Here is a 23,490-nt window from a genome sequence, read left to right as displayed (position 1 = left end):
TAGCCAGGATGGGTTGATGTAGGGGATGGTTTGGGCTGGACTGCTGGGACAAGGCGATATTAATAAGCAGATGAAGCAATGCTCAAGAGTCACTGTGGAGTGTGCTCTCTTGCTATAACTGACTGGCTGTGACTGGGGTGAATTGCTGGGATATTGTTTGGGTTGGATTGCTCAGCATGCATATATGTGAATTTGTTCATCTTCTGTCCTCTGGTTGTTGAGCTTTAAAAATGCATTTAAAACTGCAAAACCTTTATGTTGGTTTGATTGATGAATTTTGTTGTATGTTGCACTCTATGCCTGTTTTTTATGGAAGCTGAGCTTTCAGAATGCAGGTTTTGCTGTTTTGCAGAGCTTGGCAATTGCAAGCTGCGGTAATAGTAAGGATTTGAGGCTGCTGTAATGTTAACGTTACACATGCAAGTTAAGTTGCAGCAGGGTAACAACAATACAATCATTTTTGCTGAGTCTGTGCTCATCAGCACAGCAAACTACAAACAAAAAAAAAGACGTGTGCATAAATAAATAGATAAAATTCCCTTAAGTTATTTACCTCCGTTATTACTTTTGGGAATGTTTTTATTATTTTGTTAAAATTATGAATAATTCCCTATGTCAATTTTTCTCCAAGTTAGGTGGCAAATGGCAGTCAGCATGGCCTAACACCCTAGCAATTCTTATGGCCCTGGAGCGAAAAGCAAGAGAATAAGATGCTTGTTTCAAATTCCACTGTTTCTTATGGATGGAATACTCAAAACATCTTGAGTTTTATTCAGTTGGAATATAAAAATACTCAAGCTATTTTGTGTTTAGTTCCATTGTAACACACCCAACTCAAAATGTTCCAACAGGAGGGGAAAAAAAAAAGCTTTAAGCACAAAACAACCTTCTATCTTTGAAACATTTTCCATTTTGAAACATTTCCACCTCCCTTGCTTGTTTTTTCTTCCAGAAGTTAGAAGTTGTGAACATTCTATGACTGGGCCTTGCCTCTTTGTAAGTAGAACAAACAGTTTCAAATTCCATTTTTATAGCCCGTATTAATTTGCAGATTTGTACTGAAAGGATGGAAGACACTCTCTATATTAAGCCAAGCAAGGAAAAAAAAATCCAACCTGATTTTTATAAATTGTGTAGCCTTCTTTCTCGTGCTGCAGAGCTGACCGAAATTCAACCTTACTCTCATATACTCGGGCTACCAAGTGATGGCTGAAGGAAAGAAAAAGGACAGAAAATGGGAAAAAGCTTCTAGGCATCATTGAAGGAAAAGTGTGTGTGTGTTTGTGTGTGTGTGCGTGATACAGTGAGAAGTGCAAAACTGCCTGGGGTGGATGAGTGGATACTTAGCATCTCTAGGACCTTCCCTCTCTAATCTTTTAACCATCTATGAGTGCTGGGCAAGTTTGTTTGACCTGGAGATATCTGGATTTTTGACAGCATAAAAAGGGCGCTCTTACAAAATGTGGTGGATATCGCAAGTCTTAAACCACCCCAAGAAAGTGAAGTAGCTTTTTCAGATACTGTCTTCCATTCCATCTAAATATGATGCTAGAAATTGACTTCCTTTGCAGCAGGTCAACATATAGTCATTTTATTAAAGAACACTTTTAAAAAACCAGATGAGATTAAGAGATGACATTATCTTCCCCTAATCTCCAGTAATTAAAAAAAATCCTTTTCTAGGAAGAGACAACTTTGTGTGTGTGTAAATATGGCTTATGAGTAGCACACGAAAGCTGAATTCCAAAAAGTGGCCAGGGTTAGAAAAAATTAAATTTGACTAAATTAAATTAAACCCATTGATTACTCTCCATGTATTTAACTTTTTCGGCTTCCATCGCATTAAAACCTGCACGTTTGGAGAAGGTCTTGGAGGTTACATGCAAACTGGAGGGGGAACACATTCAACCCTCGACTTCTGCAGCATTTCCTACAGGCATATATAAAAAGAAGACTTTGGTTCCCCGTTAATGTTTAGGCAAATATAAATTGTTTAGGAGAAAGGGGAAATACCAAATGAAATAAGATTACTGGAATCTAACAGGAACATCCTACACTGCAACATTTTGTTGGAGGGAGTGTGTGTGTGTTTGAACAATCAATTGTCCTTGAATACTTCAGGGTTTCACTGTTACCTCTATATGTTGCTGGCATACCCTGAGATAGATTCATACAAGTTTCTGCATGGGACAGATGTTCAGTTGTCACCTGTTGACAGAACTGGGAAGAAGAATCTCACCTCAGTGCAACTTTTAGGGACTTGGCCCCATGGAACTTGGAGTTGATCACCAAAGCGTTCTCCAGGAATCGCAGCGAGAGGTCATATTCCATAACTCCATGAAGGACCAGGCCAATATTGTTCTAGGGATGAAGATCATGTGCCCGTTAGACCAAACAGTGGCACACTTTCAACTGAGTAAGTCTCCTCTATACACAGATTACAGAAGGGTGAAAAGACCATCAAAGAAATTCATCTCTTACCATATCGAACACCAGCTCTGGGCTCAAAGTCAAAGATGGAACAAAGAGTTCCCAACAATTCTGCTATTATTTTCTACCAAACCCTTTCCAGCTTTTAAGTTCTGCTTACAGATCAGGCTTAACCAAGTCAGTTTGAAGACCTAGCTGCTTCATTTGCAAAATATGCATACCTTGCCTAGGGTTAATCTGAGTTTGCCTTTTTGCAGTTCAGCGTGTTGTGCTAACACCAGTGCATTTGGTTCGTATGTAATTCAATGTACTCTGTGAACCCAGTGTGATATGGGAACCCAGCTACTATCTTAGTAGTTAAGCCAGAATATGGTTCATGTATTTGGGCATAGTTTGAAATCTGAACACATCCACTGTATTTATTGATCTGGATTGAAGCTTTGGCAGAGTATGGGAATTTATTCCACTTGTTTACCTCAAGGTGTGCAAATTTTGAGGAGGCTACAGGCCACACCCTGAAAAGTAATGGGTACAGCAGGAAGAAAAGTGACCTTTTATTTAATTTCATTTACATTTCAACAATTAAATTAAAATCTACTTAATATGACTGCTCTCCAGTTATTTAGTTAATGGTTTCCCCCTTCCACTGCATCAAAAATTACAATATGCTAACAACATTTAGTCTCTTTGGAACCTGCAAAAACTGGTTCGAGGGCCACAGGCAGTCCTGGATTTGCAGATGTGGCACCTCTGCTTAAGACAGAGTGGCACAAACCCCTGTACCGAGTCCGGGTTGCACTCACCTCAGGGGGATCATAAGCAGCTTCAAGAGAGTTACAATTTTTGTTTTCCAAAGCGAGTCAGGGAAAGCAGAAAGCTAAGAGTGAAGCAGGTTTTGAGAGATGGCTAAACTTGAGGGTCTCTTTATATCTCAGAACCATCCACCAATCCCAGTGGGCCAACTGGTCATAATTTCCTACCAGCTGGATGCAGTATATCCATAGCCTTTGGAGAATCTGCAGAAGAACTTGTCTTAAGTTCAATACAGTGGTACCTCGGGTTATGAACTTAATTCGTTCCGCGACTCTGGTCGCAACCCGAATCAAATTTTCCCATAAGGTTCAATGTAATTACGGTTAATCCGTTCTGACCCCTACGAATCTGGTCGCCAACCGAATCAAATTTTCCCATAAGGTTCAATGTAAATACAGTTAATCCATTCTGAACCATATGTATTTTTTTTTTTAAACCACAAAAATATGAAACGAAGTACAGTACAGTACGAGGAGAGAGAACACTAACCTTGCTTGAGGCGACTTCTGGCGTGGAGGACAGGAAGGCGGGTGGAGAGGCGGTTATTGTTTGGAGGGAGAGTCCCCCTCCCTACAGGAAGCCACGACCACGTGGCACAGCAGGGAAAATGGCCACGGGTCGTGTTCATCACCCGATGCAGAGTTCACAAACGGAAGCAAAATTTTGCGAACGGAGCTGTTCGTGAACCGAATTGTTCGTGAACAGAAGCGTTCGTGACCTGAAGTACCACTGTATGTTTATCCCTTATTTTAAATGTCTCGCCTTTCAAAATGGAATTTTTTTTTTTTTGGTGGGAAGAGGGAAAACTAAGGATGACCAATCTACTGCTAAAAAATCAGAAGCCTGGTCATGTCTTTTCCGACTAACAAATTTTATTAAAAGGCAAATGTTTTTGTGAGCTGCAGTCGTGGATATATTTGGATTCAGATTAATGCCACGCGCAAGCCTAGCCGCTGTAGTTTGGAAATCACACTTAATGGCTTGGTAAGATGTGTGAGTCAGGCAACAGTGGCTTGTTCAACAGGCCACAGATAAAACAACACCTAATTACCTCTTATGTGCAAATGCAGCCTAGGCCTCCAGGGGAGTCTTCGCACCTGAAACCCCAAACCCCATAAGCATCAAAAGCTGAGCTTCTTCACTGCAGCCATTTTTCAAAGGATCAGGAGAGCTAAAGGTGTGACTTACATCCAAGAGAGCCATCTCTGGGTGATCCTCCCCAAACACCAGCAGCATGAGGTAGCGTGCGCGGTACAGTAGATTGAGTGCTGTGGACAACTGGCTGTTTGCAAAGCAGTACAAAGCAAGATGCATCTGTAAAGGCAGGAGAAAGGTACTCAGATACCCAATGGTGGACCAGGGTGTCCTCCTGACCGGATCTTTCAGATATCCGCTACGACAGAGACAGAAGACAACCACATTCTTCCCTCCAGCCCTTCCACCTTTTTTATGCTACTTACATATTCTTGGATTGTGTTGGGATGCTCAATGCCAAGGACCCTTTCACTCATTAGCACCGCTTTCTGTTGATTGCTTAAGGCCTAGGAAAGAAGAACATGTAATTTGGAAAACTACATAGGCTAGGAGATTCCCTGTTTTGGCTGGAATTTATCAGAAAGCTCCAATTTTATGCAGGTGGAGGCTGTAGCTAAGAGGGGGTTGCTTCAGCTGGTGTACCAGCTGTGACCCTACCTGGAGCAGAAACCCATGTCTTTATCACCTCTAGATAGATTATTGCCACACTCTGTATGTGGAACTGCCCTTGGAGATCATCAGAAAGCTCCAATCACACTTAATGGCTTGGTAAGATGTGTTCAACAGGCCACAGATAAAACAACACCTAATTACCTCTTATGTGCAAATGCAGCCTAGGCCTCCAGGGGAGTCTTTGCACCTGAAACCCCAAACCCCATAGTGGGGTTATAAAAAACATTATTGTGGATGCTGTACTGGTTGCCAATAGGTTTCTGAGGATAAATGAAAGTCCTGGGCGTTACCTAAAATGCCCTAAATGGCTTAGTGCCTAGATGCTTCCAGGAACGCCTCCTCTGCATAACGTTGAACTATTCAGGGCCTGCTTCCTACTTAAGAAAGTTGACATCCCCCCCCCCAACTCTGATTGGGGCAGGGGGAACAAAAAGGCCATGTTTTTCAGTATCTGCTCCAACCCTAGGACACTTTTACCTCCAGAAATTCAGAGGGCGCCTTCCCCTTTAAAAAAAAAACAAAACCCATATGCTAAGGGGGCATTATTGTTTTTAATTAGATATACTATTGAATTTTATAGTTTTATAGTTGGATTTTATATAACCCCCCCTGAATCCACATCGTGTTCGCAGTATATAAGTTTTCTGCAAATAATTGGGTATTTTTTTAAACAGGTTTAACACATGCCAGATCTCCCTTAATTGGGTGGCCACTGCCATGTTCTTTTCTTTCTGTATCACAGAGATGGAAAAAGCCATTTAAGATGTCAAGTCCAACTCCCTGTTCCACACAGGAGTCCAAATGCAATCATTCCCAAGAAATGGTTGTCTAGCCTCTGCTCAAGCTTATCCAGTAAAGCCCACCACCTTGCCACTGTTGACTTGCTTGTACTGTTAGACAATTTTCCTAATGTTCAACTGGAATCTGGTTTCCTGTAACTTCAAACTATTATTACATGCCCTGGATCCTGAGAAGAATTTATGACACCCCTTCAGGTATCTGAAGAGGGTTATCACCCTCCTTCTTAGCCTTTGCTTCTCAAGGATGAATATCCCCAATCCCTTCAATTTTTTGTCACAGGACTCAGTTGTCTTTCTCTAAACATGTCCTAGTTCAGCTGAATCCTTCTTGAAACGAAAACTGGGCCCAATGCTTGAGATCAAGTTTGACAAACACACAAAAAAAAGGTGGAACTACAATATTCCTTTTCATAATCTCTCAAAGGTTGGCTTCATCAAATGACCCATTTTTTAAAAAAAATTTTAGGAGAGGGAAAAAACCTTCTGTCTTTCACTCAGGCACGACTTTATAAAGCCCCCTCTCATGACCTCCCTTTTTTCCCCATTAGACTTTCCCCCAGAAATGGAGATCTCCCTCTCAGAACAAGGAAGGAAGGAGAGAGGGAGGGAGAGAGGATACATGCAGCCTAGAAAGTAGACATGAAAAATAATCTTCCTTTCAAGGAACTAAAATGATTGGAACAGTCAGAGACGGAAGGACAAATAAGAGTAAATCATGTAGGTGAGAATCTTATGAAGTTGCAAAGATTATACAGAAAATAGAGGGAGGTTTGTATTCTGTGTCCTGCACAGCCAACCAGATTCCCCAGGAAACGCATAAATATGAAAAGGAGGGTGATATTTGAGGTAGTGTAAAGGAACCGTCGAGACAGATAGTCACCATGAACCTGATCTGCAATGAGGTTGTTCAGTTCCCTTTCAAATCCATTTAAGTTGGTAGCAATCACTAGCTCTTAGGGCAGTGAATTCCATATTTTAACACTGGATTATGTAAAGCCTGTTTTCCTTCATTGGTCATGAATCTCTACACTTTCTTTTCATGGATGACTCCAAGGTCTAACACTGTGAGACAAGGAGAAACACCTAACTCACATTTTTCAAACATGCATGATGTTAGGGAGTCTTATCCTTATTCCCCATTTTTCTAAGCTACTTCCTCTCCCCCACCCAACACTGTAGTATTTTCTTGTAGGTAAACTTGCTTTGATTTCTTGAACATTTTGGTTGCTTTTTTCTGCAACTTTTCCAGCTCTACCATATCCTTTTTAAGATGCAGTCACCAGGACCGCATCTTAAAGTATACCGTTTGTCATTTTATAACAACAACAAAACTAGATTCATTTAAGGAACATGTTAGGTAGAACAGAAGGAAGCATTTCTTATAGCACACATCAAGTATGGAGCCCAATGCTACAAGTTGGGGCAATGAGTTCCGACAAATACTAAATGGGAAAGTCAATCCATCATTAGGATTGAGAGAAGGTGACCTCTCCCAGGTATGCAAAATCAGATGTATTTTTGTCTTGATTTGCTAAGGCTCTTACGATTATGTAGAATAAGCAGATGCTCTGAGCAGACTCAGATTCCTGTTTCTCTGTACCTCTGAATAATCTCCCATGATGTAGTTCAGGCGAGCCAACAGCCGAAGGCAGGCACAGATCTCTACGTGCATCGCGCCGTACACGTTGTTGAACAGGTTTAAGGCTTCGCTGATCAATTCACAACCCTCTTTCAAGAAACCTAGAAGAGAGATGGAAAAATGAGATTCCCCTCCCTTAAGACACCAGCCTCATGTGCCAGGATGCAGAATGCCATGCCTGCTCAAATCCACCTTCCTAAGAAGCAACACTTTGTTCTTCTTCTTGCTCATTTTAAGTGGATATATAGTCACTGTTAAGAATTGTATTAGAATTGTACACTTTGTGAGCTGCCCAGAGTTCCCCACTGGGGGAGATGGGCGGAGAATAAACCAAATGAATCATCATCATCATCATCATCATCATCATCATCATCATATCGCATGGACCAATCAGTTGATGACAGGGGGCATTTAAAAGAGGAGATCTGGTTTAAGGGCTTCCTCAAAGATTTTCGCCCTCATTTTGATATAGCCAAGCTATACAAGCTCAACAACTCAAAATTTCCACTAGTCAGGGCGAAGATGTTTTGTCTTCTAAGACTGTAATTGTGTCTCCTCGTATTCAAATGGCTGTTTAGACATCTTTGAATAGGCAAGCAATAATTTAATATGATCTTCTTTATTAAAGGAATGTATTCATGATCAGTATGTAAGGGCTTATATACCAAAAACTGTTCTTACCCAACATAACACATGTCCAGTGCTAATCTTTCAGGGACACATAATGTGTGTATGTGTGTATGTGCATATGTATGTGTGTGTAAATCATCATCATCATCATCATCATCATCATCATCATCATCATCATCATCCAGGGTGAGAAATAGTGGCCTGAAAACGTTTCAAACTTGAGCTCCTTGCTTCTGACCATTCCAGAAATAGAGCTGTTTTGAGCTTGAAATATTGTCATGTCATGACAACATTGGAACGGTTCCAGGTTTTGAATCTGAAATATTTCCAATTCAATATATTTTATGGTAGGTTCTAAATTTCAAATAGGAAACCTGCAGTCCTGTTCCCCACTGTTCCAGCTATGAGAGATGCTGGATTTCAGCAGCATCTGGAAGATCACAGTTCTCCCCTGCCCACTTTAGTACATGAACAAGTTTTAAGCATTATTGTAAAATAATTAACTGTGTCCTTGAGGTCTACATATCCCCAGGATAGAACTTGGGGAAAAATTGTATCTTACTCATTTTAAAGGGAACTGACATCAGATTTAATTAGCAACACTCTCGCACCACTGCCTTTTTCTTCCCCAAGTCAAGCATGAAAGATGCTTCATAGTGAGTTCACACCTTGTTGAACTTTTGCCTGCCCACTCTGGAAGAAGTGGAACGCGTCTGAAGCTTTGGGGTTGACGTGTTTCACAACGGGGAAGATGTTGAGGATGTCCTCCTCGGTGAACGGTGGCTTGTGACGGTTATCAAAGTTATATTCTTTCAGCAGGATCTGAAATGCACAAAAACCAGGGTTTTCTATGCGTTCCTGATATCAAAAAGCAGGCATGGGGAAAGGGTCCTCCAAGAGATCACCTTCAATTGCACAGGCCCTGGACGCAGACAATAGCAGCGCTCTGAATTAAAATCGCTTTAATTTCCCATCACGCCATGAATGTTATCTCACTCCAAGTCATTGTGGAAAATGTGAGAGGTGACCCTCCCCTTCATTTCTCTCTAGGTCTCACAGTATCATTGTGTTGAAAAAAATGAGACACCACCTCTTAATACCTGGCACTAATCTGGGTTCCATCTTGAATTAATTTGCTAGTATTATCTACTATTAGGATATTTGTAAGGATGTAATCAATCTAGGCAAACCCAATTAGAATTAAAACAGACAGGATGGGGAGATTCACTTAATATACACATCCAGGAAATATATTTAAAGAATTTAACAAATGAATGCAATTGGCAAACAGACACATGCATGTCCCTACTCAAGAGAGTTAGAAATAACCCCAGATTTGGTGCATTAAACTAGCTTCCTTTGACAATTCTGATTGGGGCTTTAAATAGTGCTCAAGGTATGGACACACAATTCACATTTCTGCAGAATAGGGCAGGGCTGAGCCATCTGCATCCCCCCCAGCCCCTGGTACCTATTTTCTACTCCCAAAAGCACCTTGAATTACATCACCACAAGTGGAAAGAAAAGTGCCCATTTTCAGCAGCATGTTTTTTTCTTCCCAAGGTTTTGCCCAAGGAAGAAAAGTGTAGGGGAGGGCAAAGAAAGATGCCTTAAATTCTGCATAGTTTAAGGCTCTCGTTTTGCTTCTGAAAATTCCGTAATACTCCCACCAACCCCAAAGCAGCTGTACACCTTGCGGTCTTCAGCAACCAAGCATAAATTTAAAAACTGTGGCCCCGGCTTTCCTCCATCAAAATTCGTAACTCGAAGACCAATTGCTCCCTGCCAAGATGCCCATTTTCTGAGACTGTAGGAAATTTTGGGTTTCTGGGATAAAAGCAGGGACCACCTCGCCAAAGATGATTCTGCTCATCCAGGTGGAACATCTAGGGCTTTTCAGTGAAAGCTCTCACACTTGGCAACATTCTTCCCTTGGAGCTGTGGGTGGCCCTCCAGCTGCCCTTATTCTAAAAGGCCCAGTGGATGCTGTCTGACCAGGCTTAAGGGCCAAAGCATGAGTGTGGGCCCCTCCTGAGTTATTTTTTTACACTTTTATGACATTTCTGATTTGCGTTGTGCACCAGTCAGAGTCCACTAATATTGGACTGATATAAAAAAATAATAATTAATCACATTACTGTCTCCACCCAAGACAGGCAGACAGATGCTAAGGGCAAGATCTAAGGGCAGCTTTCCCCAACCTAAGGAATTATTAATTAATCAATCAATCAATCAATCAATCAATCAATTTTGTATGGCTGCCCATCTCACAAAATGTGACTCTGGGTGGCATACACCAAGCCAATAAAACAATAAATGTATAAAACAAACACTGCCTAAAAGACTTTATACAATAATGATTAAAAAACATTAAAAGCTATAAAAGAACTAAAACAGAAAAAGAAAATTATAGATGGAGGGATGTTAAAAATAAGGGAGCCACCTCACTAATTCCCCTGTCCCCTGGGATCCCCAGGCCTGCTGGCATAACTAGGTCTTAAGAGACCCCTGGAAGCTCAACAATGATGAAGCCAACCTCACCTCAGGGGGGAGAAGATTCCACAGCATAGGCGCCACAGCAGAAAAGGCCCACCGCCTGGGGCCTGCCAAATGTAGCTCTCTAGTTGATGGAACCCGTAACATACCCACCCTGCTGGATCTAGTGGGATGGGCATATGAAAACGGGGAGAGGCGGTCCCTCAAATAACCCAGTCCCATGAAATGCTTTAAAGGTCAACGCCAGCAAAACTCTTTGACAGTAATGGTGAGACAGCATCACCGAAGCAAAGAGCATGAAACTGAGCAAACTCAGGGAGGCTAGTGAAGGACAGGAAGGCCTGGTGCGATATGGGTCATGGGATCACGAAGAGCCGGGGACAACTTAACGACTGAACAACAACAACAACATGCTGGCTGGGGAACTGCATGCTGAGAAGATGTGCAGGTTGAAAAGGAGAGCCTACGCAGGAAGCAATAACAGCTTACTATGTTCCTCTGAATTATGTTGAAGAGGTGAGGCACAGAAAACATAGCAATGGTTTGTGTATGCTGACCCCACCTGGATTCCAGTTTTAAGAGAAATCTCCCGCAACAGGGTAATCTTCTGTAGGTTGTATACTTCTACTGCTTGGTCAACACTTTCACTGCAAAAGGAAACAGAAGTGAGGAGAAGGAAGTAGGTTACTAGGCAGATCATATGGATCTATGAAATTCTCAGTAAAGGTAAAGATGGTCCCTTGAGATCCATGTAGTTTCTTGGTAGCGACATGGAAATGGTTTGGCTTTTCCTAGGATGCTTTTTTTCAATTTCCCAATAAAACTACAGCCCTGAGGGTTCCTGTTCCCAAATCCATCTTACCTACCCGCCCCCAATCACACAGTTAACTCCAAAGATTTTTTTTTTTTAATAGAGAAGAAAAGAACAGCAAAGAGCTCAGCAGAAGCACTAGGGGTGGTAATAGTTTGAAGAAGGGGTTAGTAGCTAGGCTTAAGACTAGCTCAGGGGCTAATGCTAAAAAGGTCCTGGCCTTTGCCGAATGGAAAATCAGCACCATAAAAGCAGAACCTTGGCCAAGTTGAAACATTTGTATTTCAGCAGAGTAACTGCAACAAAGGCTGGGGGGACAGAAGCTGCATCAGTGGGAAAATGAGATGGCCTTGATAAGAACTCAGGCTGTACCAGGCACATTTCCTAATGATGGCAGTGGAGATTTTCAGAGTGAGGGGTCCCTGCCAAAAGCCCCTTCTCAGAGATTGCAACCTCCCTTATTTTTGAAAGCTTCCCAATTCTCCCAAAGTCTTCAAAGAAGATTTCAATACTTAGTCAAGGGGATGGACAGTCCTTAAAGTGAGGCTGTCCAATCTCCTTCCTCCATGTAATCCCCCAGCTGTTCTCCTTTGGAAGCTTTGAGATGACACAGCCAACATGGGATGGCCAATGATGAATAACAGGGACACAATTTTCCATTTAAAAGCTTATTAAACCTTTAATATGGTCTTGTAACAGTAGAAAAGAGAGAAAACCAAGAGGGACAATTCTGTTTCCGTTTCCTATGGCTCTTGATAGACAGGCATCACCCTGCAGCTACTGAAAACTTGCCTACATCTCTTATGGCTTCCATGCTGGCTAGGCATTCTTAAGCCTACTAGATCTGTCTCTAGAATCAAGAAAAGTTCTTGTAGTCTCCTGGGACATGATGGAAGCACCCTGCTGGACTCCGGACCGGCTCACAGCTTGGATGTGAAGGGCGCTGCATATGGAAAGTGTCTCAAACTCCAGAGGGGAAAATAAGATAATTAAAACATCTATACACCCAAAGGCATCAAGATCCCAAAACGTGCTCTACTGGTTTGATCTGTAAGTCCAACTGGATCATGACTGTGATCTTAAAATTTCTACTCACATTTCCAGACCAAAGTCAAAATAACTCTTGGCTTCAGAGCAAATATTCTTCCACAGCTCCTGGGGGCTCATAGCAGCCCAGGCGGTATTGTCAGCAGTGCCCAGGTTCCGATTTTTCCTTCTCTTGTTTTTCTTCCGGGAGACCAGCTCGTCGGCAGGAAGGTGACCCACAGGGTTAGGAAAGGAGCTTAAGAAGCAGTTGAGGAAATGACTAATAGCAGCCGATAACCCTGAGAGTTCCACTCCCTGCAGGAGAGAAAGAAGTGTTGGGGTTGGTCAGTGAAAGGCACACTACAGCTCTAGGATGGAAAGCAACGACGTTATCATGAGTTCTTTAATTCCAATATCTTTAGATGGGTGAAAGATGTGTGTAGGCCATGAAGAGGGCTAGGAAGTTTTCCCATGGGGAAGAAAAGAAGAACTGGAAATTTTTCACCCCACATTATAGCTTGCCCGTATCCTTCATCCAGCTAAAAGTATCAAAGTAGATAAATGATCATGCAAATTTCCCTGTATTCAGTAGGGTAATATGCATAGGACAATAGGCCTCTGATTTGTGGCCCCTGGAGCAAACTGAAAAATATGTTTTTCAAGAAACAGTTCCAACTCAACATTTTCTGTAAAATGCACATCACTGTATTTTGCTGCATCTGGCTACTTTAAAGGGTAGTGAAAAAGAGAAGGTTCTTGTCACAATATGTTTCCAAGGAGCGGGGACCTGGCAGAATTGTCAGAAAGCAAGCAGATAATGCCGCTTTGTTCCCTAGCTTGCTCAAACCCATCCCATCCCTTGGCCACTTACTGTGACTAAGGAAACATGGGTTGTCTCACTTGCTGGCATTCACGAAAGGGAGGCACCATTCAAAAGTACACCACACAATCAAACAAAAATTATTTTATTTTTATTTACACAGAAGCAAATGACATATCTGACATTTTGTAAATAATTGGCTAGGCAAGTCCTACCATCTTTAGAGCCAATGGGTATTCAGGTCAAAATACTGAGATACTGGGGCAAGAGGATATATTAATCACTTAGAAAATCTTTGCCAATTTTGTGGGGGGTGGGAGGGGAACACTTAAAAGAGAGAACTGTGAGTGAATGTAGATATAGGGGGCTTCAAGCATCAAAAGCTCACTGTTGGCCTTATACCCTATTTGGCCAGCTTTGAAAAAAATAACGGAAGGAGCCGAGAAGTGTCCAAAATTCACTCCTTTATGACTCCTTATTTAGAAAAAAGGTGATTATTGGCTAACCAAGGATCTTTTCTACATACTCGCCTCAGCCTGAATAGAGAATAAAAGTATGCATGAAGAGCATGGAGCATCACATCAACATGGTTACACATGCTACCTACATTCTCTCAGCCACCACTGAGCAATGAGGTGCAAAAGGTGTATGAATGTGCAAAGTGTTTGATGTATTTTCAAGACAGCTCCTCTTTCAGATCATTCATTCAACTCAGCAGGGCCAGGGAGAGGGCTTGAAGAGGGCTTAGAGCTGCATAGCAGACCAAGGGAATTGTGATCTAAGGGTTGTGGGTGGGTACAAATTTATTATAGGTAGTCCTCGCTTAACAACTGCCCCGTTTAGCGACTGTTCAAAGTTACAATGACACTGAAAAAATAACTTTAGGAACAATCCTTGCACTTACGACCGTTGCAGCATCCCGTGGTCATGTGATTGCCATTTGCACACTTCACAGCCAGTTTCTGAAAAACCAGAGTCAATGGACAAGCTGGCAGTGAAATCACAAGTTGCTGTCACATGATGTCTTGCTTAATGACTGCAGGTGATTCACTTAACAACTGCAGAGGAAGTGAGGTTGTAGCCCGTCACGGTATTCCAGACTACTAAAGCAGCCACAGGTTTTTAACAGCTGTTGCAGACCATCTGATCTGAATCTCAGAGGAAGATTGCTTCTGCAACCGGAGATGCCATTTTTCTACGCAGGATTAATATGGTAACAACAGTCCTGCTGCATCAAACTGGGACTTTTAAACTGCATCAGTAGAAGAGCTAATACAAGCAAACACCTCAGGATCTGTAGAGGTAACATCCCATCTCTCCAAGAACTGGCACGTGCCCATGGCTTAAAAACTTTCAGCTTTCAGTGGCTTATGGCCATTAGTTACTCCCTCCTAAAGTTTTGAAAGTCTGCAACAAGTCAGAAAAAAAATATGGGGAAAATAATTTCCCCCCCTTCTAAAAGTTTGTGATTTTTATTTTCTCCTGGAGCTTCGCATCTTGACTGTTCTCTGCTCTTCTTTTAAAACGCCTTGCCACAGTTGTTTGATAAGAAATTCCAGAAAAATCATTCCACCACCAGGGATCTATAACCATTTTTTGGGGGGGCGGGGGGGAGTATGCTTCTCTTCTGCACTATTAAAAGAGCTAGTGCAACAGAACAAAAACACAGAGAGACATTATGCCGTAAGCAATGCTCAACAACTGGAGAATCTGGCTTATAGATCAGATATTGGGCGTATAAAGCTTTCCATCCACACATAACTGGTGGGGGCCAAGGCCAGCATGCAAAAAAAAACATTTTAGCAAGTGTCCTATTTCAGAAAGAAATCCAAACAAGGTTGTGCAGTGTACCGAAGTCTGGCTAAAGAGAAGTACTAGTTAAATGTACCCTTTACTCAAGGAGCAACATTCTTTAGCTGTGCCAAAAACATGCCGTAGATTCCACAATCTAAATCCACTTTACTTTGTTGTTTTTTCCCCCCCTCCTTGGCTTTTCGTATTTCAAGAGGAAGCGCCGGGGAGAAGAGAACCCGAGTAAGGAAGGTTTGCAGAAGATGCACGCGTGCAAATGTTGCTGCAGCCATCGAGAGGGCCCCCCCCAACAGGTCTGTACCTATTTTAGGTCCTAATGAGATTGCACTCCCAGTTGCTAGGCAACCGTCCGAAAGGCCTAGTGGGGAAATGGCTTCCCTTAGTTCAAGGAAGGAGACTGGGGAGGGTGGGGTGGGGGGAGATAATCATGCTAAAGACAGGGCAGCAAGTAATGACATTCGGAGTCAGGTAACCCGATTCATACCTGCAGATATATCTTGAAGATGTGCTTGGCTGACCGAGTGATCAGTTCTGTGATTCCTATTTTCTGTATTGCAAAGAAGAAAAAGAGTTAAAAGGGTAGGACTGGCCTATAAAAAAAACTTCTCAGATTCTACGTGTGACCTTGCTTGGTGTTCACTCTGCCAGAGATGGAAAGCTATTTAATTCAAGATTCCTGATTTGGAGCTCCCTGGTATGTTACAACTACAACTCCCAGAATTCCTAGGCACTGGTCAGGCTGGCTTGGAATTCAGGAAATGTATGACTTTCCCTGAAGAAAGGCTTGTAGAAATACCGCAAGTCCCAGGCTTCAGGAGTCACAAACTACCCCCGTTAGAGGTTCTGCAACTGACAGTTTCAAAAGACCATAATGGTGCTTTTCACCCCAAACTCAGCATGACTTTGCTAGTTTCGTAGCATCACTGATTGTAGACTCAGTTTCACTATGGGCTGTGTTCACACCACACACTTCCTAGAGCAAGTGTGGATGTATCTGCATAATTAGTTTTAATCTTGAGTTTGTTTTTCTGGGTTAGCATATAGTGCAAACCCAGCCTTTTGGTTAATTGATGATTCTTTGGCAAACCTAAAAAGCAGATTCATTCTGTAACCAGCATGTTATGCAGACATGTCTGTACACTGAGCCAAATTGCTTGCTGTGAACTTCTGAACAGAAGCTGGTGGAAATCCTAGGTTTCACTTGGTGAGAATTCAGCCTTTCCCAATCTAGATGTGGTTTGACTAGAGTTCCCATCAACCTTAGCATGAAAATTAGTCAGGGAATATGACAGTTCTCACCCAACAATCAGTATTTAGAGGTAAACTGCTGCTGAATATGAAGGCTTCATCTGGTAATCACATGTAATAGATAATAACAAACTAATCAATTTGGCTAGACTGGAGGTAGCAACACACAGACTAACTGTGGCCTCCAATTCTTTTTCTGGATCTCAGAGCAACTGCAGATTCCTTCTAGAGTAGATGTCCCAACTTTTCAAACTCCTTCTTGCTTTTTAGATCAAAATGGCTGCCTTAAGCTTTGCAGTTCCAAATGTTCTCTATGGTTCCTCTGAGTCACTGCTATCAACGTACCAGGATAACCTTTATTTTTATACAGAGACAATTAGGTTGAGAAGAAACGCAGTTGGGGCAAATTATCCCCAAGACAGCAGCAACAGTTAGTTAAAAAAGATGGTAAGTGGGAAAAACAGAAGGCTTACATAAATGTGATCAAGTTGAGTCCGGGCGGGAGTCTCCATGATGAAGGTGACCACTTTCCCCAGATAGCGCATGTTGATGCCCCGTTGATGCATGGCTTCTGCTAAAGTGGTGCCATCCATTGGCAACATGGTGTGGTCGAGGCAGTCTTTGACCTTCAAGAGAAAATACATTGAAAGGGAGAAGATTCTCTGTTGGGGAATAGCAAGGTGGTAGTGGGTGGGGCCAACCCCTTCCTGTCTCCTCTTTCCTTCTCTGGAGGTTCTTAAGAAGCTGGACTGCCACGTGTCAAGGATGAGTTAATTAGTTTCCCTACTCATTGTAGGGATGGGCTAGATATGGGTCATGGGGTCATGAAGCGTCAGACACGATTTAACGACTGAACAACAACAAAAAGAGGATCCTTGTGGTCTCCTCCAACTCCACAGTTCAATGATACTCTTCTCCTCCCCCCTTCCCCAACCAGGAGGCTGCTGATAATTCACTGCAATGGCCTTCTGAAATGAGGGTAAGAGTCACAGGTTGCCAATCCTTGACTTAGAGGACAGGCCAAAAGTCATCTTTTTAGTATCAGATCATCCACAAAAGAGGAGGGGAATTAAAACTTCTCTCCCAAATAAGCAGATAGAAGTTATGCTTAGCAACCACAAAATACTCAAATTAAGATTCTAAACACAGGTCCTTCTACCCAGTCAATCACCAGTGAATAATAACAGTAGGGCTGTGATTTTGAGGTGGAAGGAAAGAAGATGCAGAGAAGAGGAAGGCAGCCTTTTCTTCCTCCCCAGTGTAATGCTTGAAATTTCAGATCTGATGCAAAATTACTGTTGTTGGCTTCTCTTATTACGGATCCATCGTTTATCCCTCCTTCACCCAACTTACATGCTCTCCAGCCATGTGCCTTCAACTTTCAGAATTCTCCAGCCAACATGGTGGCCATTACTGAGAATTCTGGGAGTTGAAGTTTACACATCTGGAAAATGCATAAGACAGGTCTGGTTTAGCCTATCATACCATTTTTTCAGGATATTTAAGAAGATGCAAAGTAAATATTATCCATATTAATACTACCCATATCCATTCTTTATTATATAAGACCAGTTTCATATTGATACAATGCTGGACCAAATTGTGTCAACATGCAATTGTAACAACATGCAATTTGCTTTGATAATTATGTAAAAAAAACAGATCTTATGTATTTGGTTCCCTGTAACTCATTGGAGAGTTCTGCTGTAGTTTCTACTACTAACGGTCACGTGATCGCTATTTGCAACCTTCCCTGCCAGCTTCTGACAAGCAAAGTCGATGGGGAAGCCAGCAGGAGATTGCAAATGGCGACCAGGTGATGTCATGCTTAAAAACTGTGTGGGATTCACTTAACGATGGCAACTAGAAGTGCCAGAATTGCCATTTTAAGTTGGTGCGTCCTGTGATATCACTTTACGACCATGCTGCTTAGCAACGGAGCTGCCAGTCCCAATTACTGTCATTAAGTAAGGACTACCTGTATGAGTCTTTGTGTGCTTGACTACTCTCAATGAGAGCAGGTATGGAACCAGGGTGATTGTGATGGTAGCGTGTGTGTATGCATACGTTGGGGGGGAGCTGATTTGATTGGAATGAGAGGGTGACAATGGCCTCTGACTGGACTGCACCTATATGGCCTCTACCTGTTTGTGAAGCCTGGGAAGTCCCCAGGTTTTCTAATGAATTCTGGGAGACAAAATGGGAGAAGAGAGGTCTGAAGTGCTGCTGGAGGAAATTAAGGAGCACATCTGACAGGACACACTTAAGAGGCTGTATTAAGGAATATATCATGGTGTAAGAATCCCAAAACAAGCTATTTTCTGCTCTTATTGTGTCCACAGATTGCTGTCCAGAGATCTAGCTTAAGGTGACCCAGTCCCTCTTAGGGGTGGAAAGATTGGAGGAACATCATAGATACTACAATGAGGACTATTCCAGGCATCTGACAGACAAAACTGCCCTGAGCTGGACTCCAGCTGGGCAGGTCCTGTTGAACTGGCTGACTTGTGGTCTGGCACTGTTATCTGGGAGGAGTTTCAACCTTTTGTCTGGATTACTGTAATGTGTTCTATGTAGGCTGCCCTTGAAGGCTATTCTGAAGTTACAGTTGGTCCAGAATGCAGCAGCTTGAGCAGTTATGGGTGCATATTGGTATGACTATGTAACACTGCTAGTTTGCAAGCTTCACTGGTTGCTGGGGTGTGTGTGTGTTCTGAGTGCAATTCAAGTTGTTGATTATTGTCTTCAAAGCCCTTCATGGCATACAGCCTGGTTACTTGTGGTACCACCTATCAGGGCCCCTTCACTCAAGTAGTGTCATCAAATGGGACCCAGGAGATGTGACTTCTCTGTCGCTGCACCTGGTTTATGGAATAGCATTCCCCTCAAGGTCTGGATGGCTCTGATTCTGCCTGCTTTCCAGAAGACTCTCAAGACTTCACTTTTCTCCTAAGTTTCGTGAACCTGTTTTGATTGTTCCTGGTTGTATGAATCCCTTCTGGGCCAATATGTTTTATTATATTGCAATATGTATTTGATATTTTTGTAGTTATTTGCTCTTTTGCTAAAACTGAGTTAGCTGTCTTGAATTACATGATAGATGGCTGGCTATGGTCAGTGAATAAATACATTCCTTTTATGATGGAATTAATTTTGTTTCTTCTTGAAGAAATTGGGAATGTCAAGTCTTGGTAGAAACGTGTACCGTTATGCATATCAGACATATCGCTGTATTGTAAAATACAGTACAGCTTGGCCAAAACTCCCAACGCTTATCGGGTTGCAAGCTGCAGATGGGCTCTTGTGTTTCTTTCTCCTCACCCTCCTGTAATGTTGCTTCCCCAAACCTGTTCCATAACCTTTTGAATATTCACTCACCAAACCTGGAATTTGATACGATACTAGAAAAGCAGCTGCATCCTTCAGTAATCTCTTCTGATCCTGAATTTGCTCTTTGCTGGTCTCTGGAAAGCGGACACCTAGGAGATAAGGAGATTGTTTTTTTCCTCCCTCTTTCAGATTAGACCTAAGCAACCCACCCCCTGCAAACTGCACCCAATGCCACCCGCAATTCAAGGCTGGGCTGTTGAGGTTGGTGGCGAATGGCCAGTGGCTAGGACCTGTTCTTTCTTGTGCAAAATACAGATTTAAGTTATGGGATGGGGGGTTCCAACTGAACATTAGAAAAAGCATCTTAATAGTATGAGTAGTTCAACAATAAGCTGTTGGCGGGAAGCTTTTATTGGGATCACTGCCCTGAGCAGGGGGGTGAACTCTGTGGCTGAAATGGCTGTATGGGTTTTAACAGTACATTTAAATCTGGGATCCTTCAAAGGAAAACACAGACTTTTTGAGGAAGTTAGGCTGTTTTCTCATAGTTTCTTTTTACAACTGGTAGCGAAGTAGCTTTAGGTATTCAAAACAGTGGATACGTGCTTAAAACAAAGAGATAACAGAAGAGGTGACTGACAACAAGGATTCCAATCCACCTGAAGCATGATCCTCACCTGGAGAGAAGATGTCTGGGTTAAACCGTATATCAAAGGACGTGTTACTGATGGAACCAACAGCTTTGCAAGCGTTCTGAATCACCTCCCTGCTTTTGGGGTCCACTGTGTCAGAAAGGAGAAAAGATAGATTTTGTGAAACATGGACCAAGAGTTTCTTTTCAACCATTAAACTGAAAAATCAAAGTGCAACTGCAAGCAAAGTGTTCTTCTGAAAATAAGGTGTGATCCAATTTGAGAAAAATGTTGGTTTTTATTGACCCACTGCAAAGAGAATACCGTGGACGTGGGAAACACAAGTACTCAAGGAGCATCTCCCCTTACATAAATAAGTTATAGCATCAGATGTTATTCAGTTTAGGTAGTAAAAAGACAAGGGAGATGGAAATGAGAAATTTTAAGATTAAACATAGAGGCATCTTCTCTAACATGGTGCTGGCCAGAAGCCTTAGACCACAGCACCCAGCACTCCCACCAGTGTGTCCAAGAGCAATACCATCTGGGATTGATGAAGAGTGTAATCTAATACATCTGGTTGTCACCAGAAAACCTGAAGTGGATAAAAAAAAATCTCTCCCCAATAAAATAAAGTCCTAGCTGAGCGGGGTCACCCAATGAAGCAAACTGGCAAGAAATGAAAGTTCACAAATATTCTGTCATGTAGGATACTGAATGCAGTGCCCTGGAGGACTCTGGAGAGCGTTTGGTGGCTTTCAAATGGGACAGATAAATTCATGGAAAAAGAGGTCTATCATACTTTTTTTTACCCCAAAGTATCTATCTACCCCTTGAGATCATCTTCTGAAGAATTCTTCTGGACACCCTGGCCAGGTGAAGTATAATGGGTGACAACAGCTGAAAGAGCTCTTTTGATGGTGGCATGAAATGCTGTCCTGAGATACTTGGTTGGCATTTAACCTTTACTTTGGGGGCTCTAGACATTTCCTATACTTTGACTCTTTTTATCCAAGGAATGTGATGCTGGATTTGAATCTTTTTATCCTCAGTGATGCTGGATTTATTGTTCTACAGTCCTCTCTAGCCTGGTATTTTCCAAATGGGTTGGATACCAACGTTTTGGGAGCTGTATTCCAATGCAGCAGGAGCACTCTAGCTTGGTGAACCTAAATTTATTTGCTGCCATGGAGATGGTTATTTATTTTATTGCTTTACCAAACACTGTATTTTGCTCTGTCTTTGTGTTTCACTGTTCTCTGTACGGTTAACAACTATGCTATTGGGTGGTACACCAACTTTTGCATTATTTATTATACTGCATGAAATGTTAGGCAGGATGGCTAAGGGGAGTTTCCATGTTGAAAAATGGTCTACCTTTAACACTGAGATGCTGAACAGAAATAGGAGAAGGGCAATCTGTTCCATCTCCGTATCTGGTTTCTCAGAAATGTGAGACTAAGTACTGTAAGAAGCTGGAGTAAGCCTCTTCATGGATTTGTACGAATAAAAGCACGCCGTAACTTCAGAGTCCATGTGGTAGAGTTGTAAAGATGTTGGACTAGCACTGGGGAGGCTCAAGTTCAAGTTCCATCCTCAGCTGTGTGAGTTCCCTGGGTGACTTTAAGCCAGCCTCTCTCAGTCCAGGAGCTAATGTGGTCTGGTGCTGAACTAGGAATGGAGAGACCCAGGTTGTAGTCCCTGCTCAGCCATCAAATCTCCCTGGTGAATCCTATCCCTGGCCTATCCCTCTCTCTCATTCCAAGAGCCAGGGAGGGACAATGGTGAAGGTCCTGGACCAGGAGCAGAGACCCCCATTTAAGTCCTGCCTTCAGCCATCGAAGCTCCTTGGGTGACTTTAGGCCAATCTCTCAGTCAAAGAGCCAGTGTGGTGCAGTGGTGAAGGTATCAGACCAGGAGTGAGGAGAATCCAGGTTCTACTCCCTCCCTCAGCCATGGAATCTCACAGAGCAACTTTGGGCCAGTCGTTCTCTCTCAACCCAACCTATCTTATAGGGTTACTGTTATGGAGATAATTGGAGAAGGAAGTACTATATATGCCACCTTGAGCTCCTGTATGAAAAAGAGGACATAAATCTAACAATAAATAAAACCCCCTAGTACGCAGAAATGGAGGATACTGGAATGAATTCCCAGCAGGACAGCAAATACCTGCTCCATCATCTGATGCGATGGTCTCTGTGAGCTCTTTCACCTGCTCTAGACCAGGGGTATTATCCTCCATCTTGCTGTCTTCTAGCAGAGATGTCTCCTTGTCTTCCATGCCGTTCTCTGGAAAGGAAGTGGTGGGGCCACTGCCATTTCCCACGGAGGGGCTGCTTGGCTTGTTAGCCTTTTGCTGCATTAGCTGCAGAGCGGCCAACTTCATGAACATAAGATACCTGTTGTAGATGGGGAAGAAGAAAAGAAGAGGAGCTGACTCAGTGTGTAAAGTTGGCAGCAGGAGCAGGCCATATTGAGGCATGGGGGACTCTGACCTTCTGCAGAACATCAGGTGCCTATGAAGACATCATAGGAAGGGATGGGACTAAAAGGATTTGGGTTATTGTTTTTGTAATTCTGCAGGATTCTAAGGATGGGAATGAGCAAGACAAGATCCTTCCATTCCTCCATAAAACTCTCTCTCTCCCTCTCTTTTTGGGAAGGGAGAAGTGGAGAAACCAGCCCAAAATCAAGATGTAGATTTTCAGTATCAAAGCAATTAAATCTCAGTGGAGCAATTTCTTAGCTCTCCTAAAATCCACAGCAAACAGCCCTCATTGTTTTGTAGGGTACTTCTGGCCACGGCAAACCAAAATATCTCCATTTAAAAAATATAAAACTAACTCTGTATGTTCCAGGATCAAAACTGGGGAGGAGGAAATAAAACTGCCTATTCGCAACCTATAATCTGAAACCATTCAGGAGGCCGTGAGCTGGTGAAGGCAATCTGGGCAGGACAAAGCTCCTTCTTGGCTGCATGCAATTGCCAAGCACAAGCCTTCAAAGAGGGCTTACGCTGTGCCTTCTTGGACTTGAACCAAGCCTTCCTCCATCTATCTCCCTTGCTGCTAAAGTTTCTACACTTTATTTATATATACTGGAGGCATTTTGGAACAGAGGAAATGCACAAGTCAGAGGTTTACTGTAGCCTGTTCTGGTGAACATAAGCCATGATTTGTTATTGCATGTGAGAGTTGTCACTACATTACTATGAACCCTTGCATTTCGAAAAGTGGCAGTGGGCTTCAAGTAAAATCTGCTTTTCCCTCCTATCCTCAAACTCTGTGCCAGCT

At 42.6% G+C, this 23,490-nt stretch overlaps 1 protein-coding gene across 2 annotated transcripts in view; it reads right to left on the bottom strand.

The window, feature by feature from the left end:
- The window catches only part of CLUH (CLUH binding protein of NUMT mRNA), an 84,101-nt gene that overhangs the window by 5,588 nt on the left and 55,023 nt on the right, over nt 1–23,490 (bottom strand). For both annotated transcript variants that reach the window (XM_088152535.1, XM_088152536.1), the window contains exons 11-23: nt 22,367–22,596; nt 20,240–20,344; nt 19,611–19,711; nt 16,706–16,858; nt 15,469–15,531; nt 12,423–12,667; nt 11,078–11,162; nt 8,688–8,841; nt 7,351–7,490; nt 4,704–4,784; nt 4,432–4,557; nt 2,240–2,361; nt 1,116–1,209 (exon numbers count right to left, since the gene is read on the bottom strand). In XM_088152535.1, coding sequence (XP_088008661.1) covers nt 1,116–1,209; nt 2,240–2,361; nt 4,432–4,557; nt 4,704–4,784; nt 7,351–7,490; nt 8,688–8,841; nt 11,078–11,162; nt 12,423–12,667; nt 15,469–15,531; nt 16,706–16,858; nt 19,611–19,711; nt 20,240–20,344; nt 22,367–22,596 — 1,699 coding nt within the window. The remainder of the gene's footprint in view (nt 1–1,115; nt 1,210–2,239; nt 2,362–4,431; nt 4,558–4,703; nt 4,785–7,350; nt 7,491–8,687; nt 8,842–11,077; nt 11,163–12,422; nt 12,668–15,468; nt 15,532–16,705; nt 16,859–19,610; nt 19,712–20,239; nt 20,345–22,366; nt 22,597–23,490) is intronic.

Source organism: Python bivittatus, unplaced genomic scaffold (assembly GCF_059951505.1).
Source record: "Python bivittatus isolate LINGU-HERP-01145 unplaced genomic scaffold, Pbiv_v1 ctg000690_np1212, whole genome shotgun sequence".
Classification (NCBI taxonomy): Eukaryota; Metazoa; Chordata; class Lepidosauria; order Squamata; family Pythonidae; genus Python; species Python bivittatus.
Note: the sequence above shows the minus strand (reverse complement) of the source record. Positions and strands in the feature narration are given on the sequence as shown.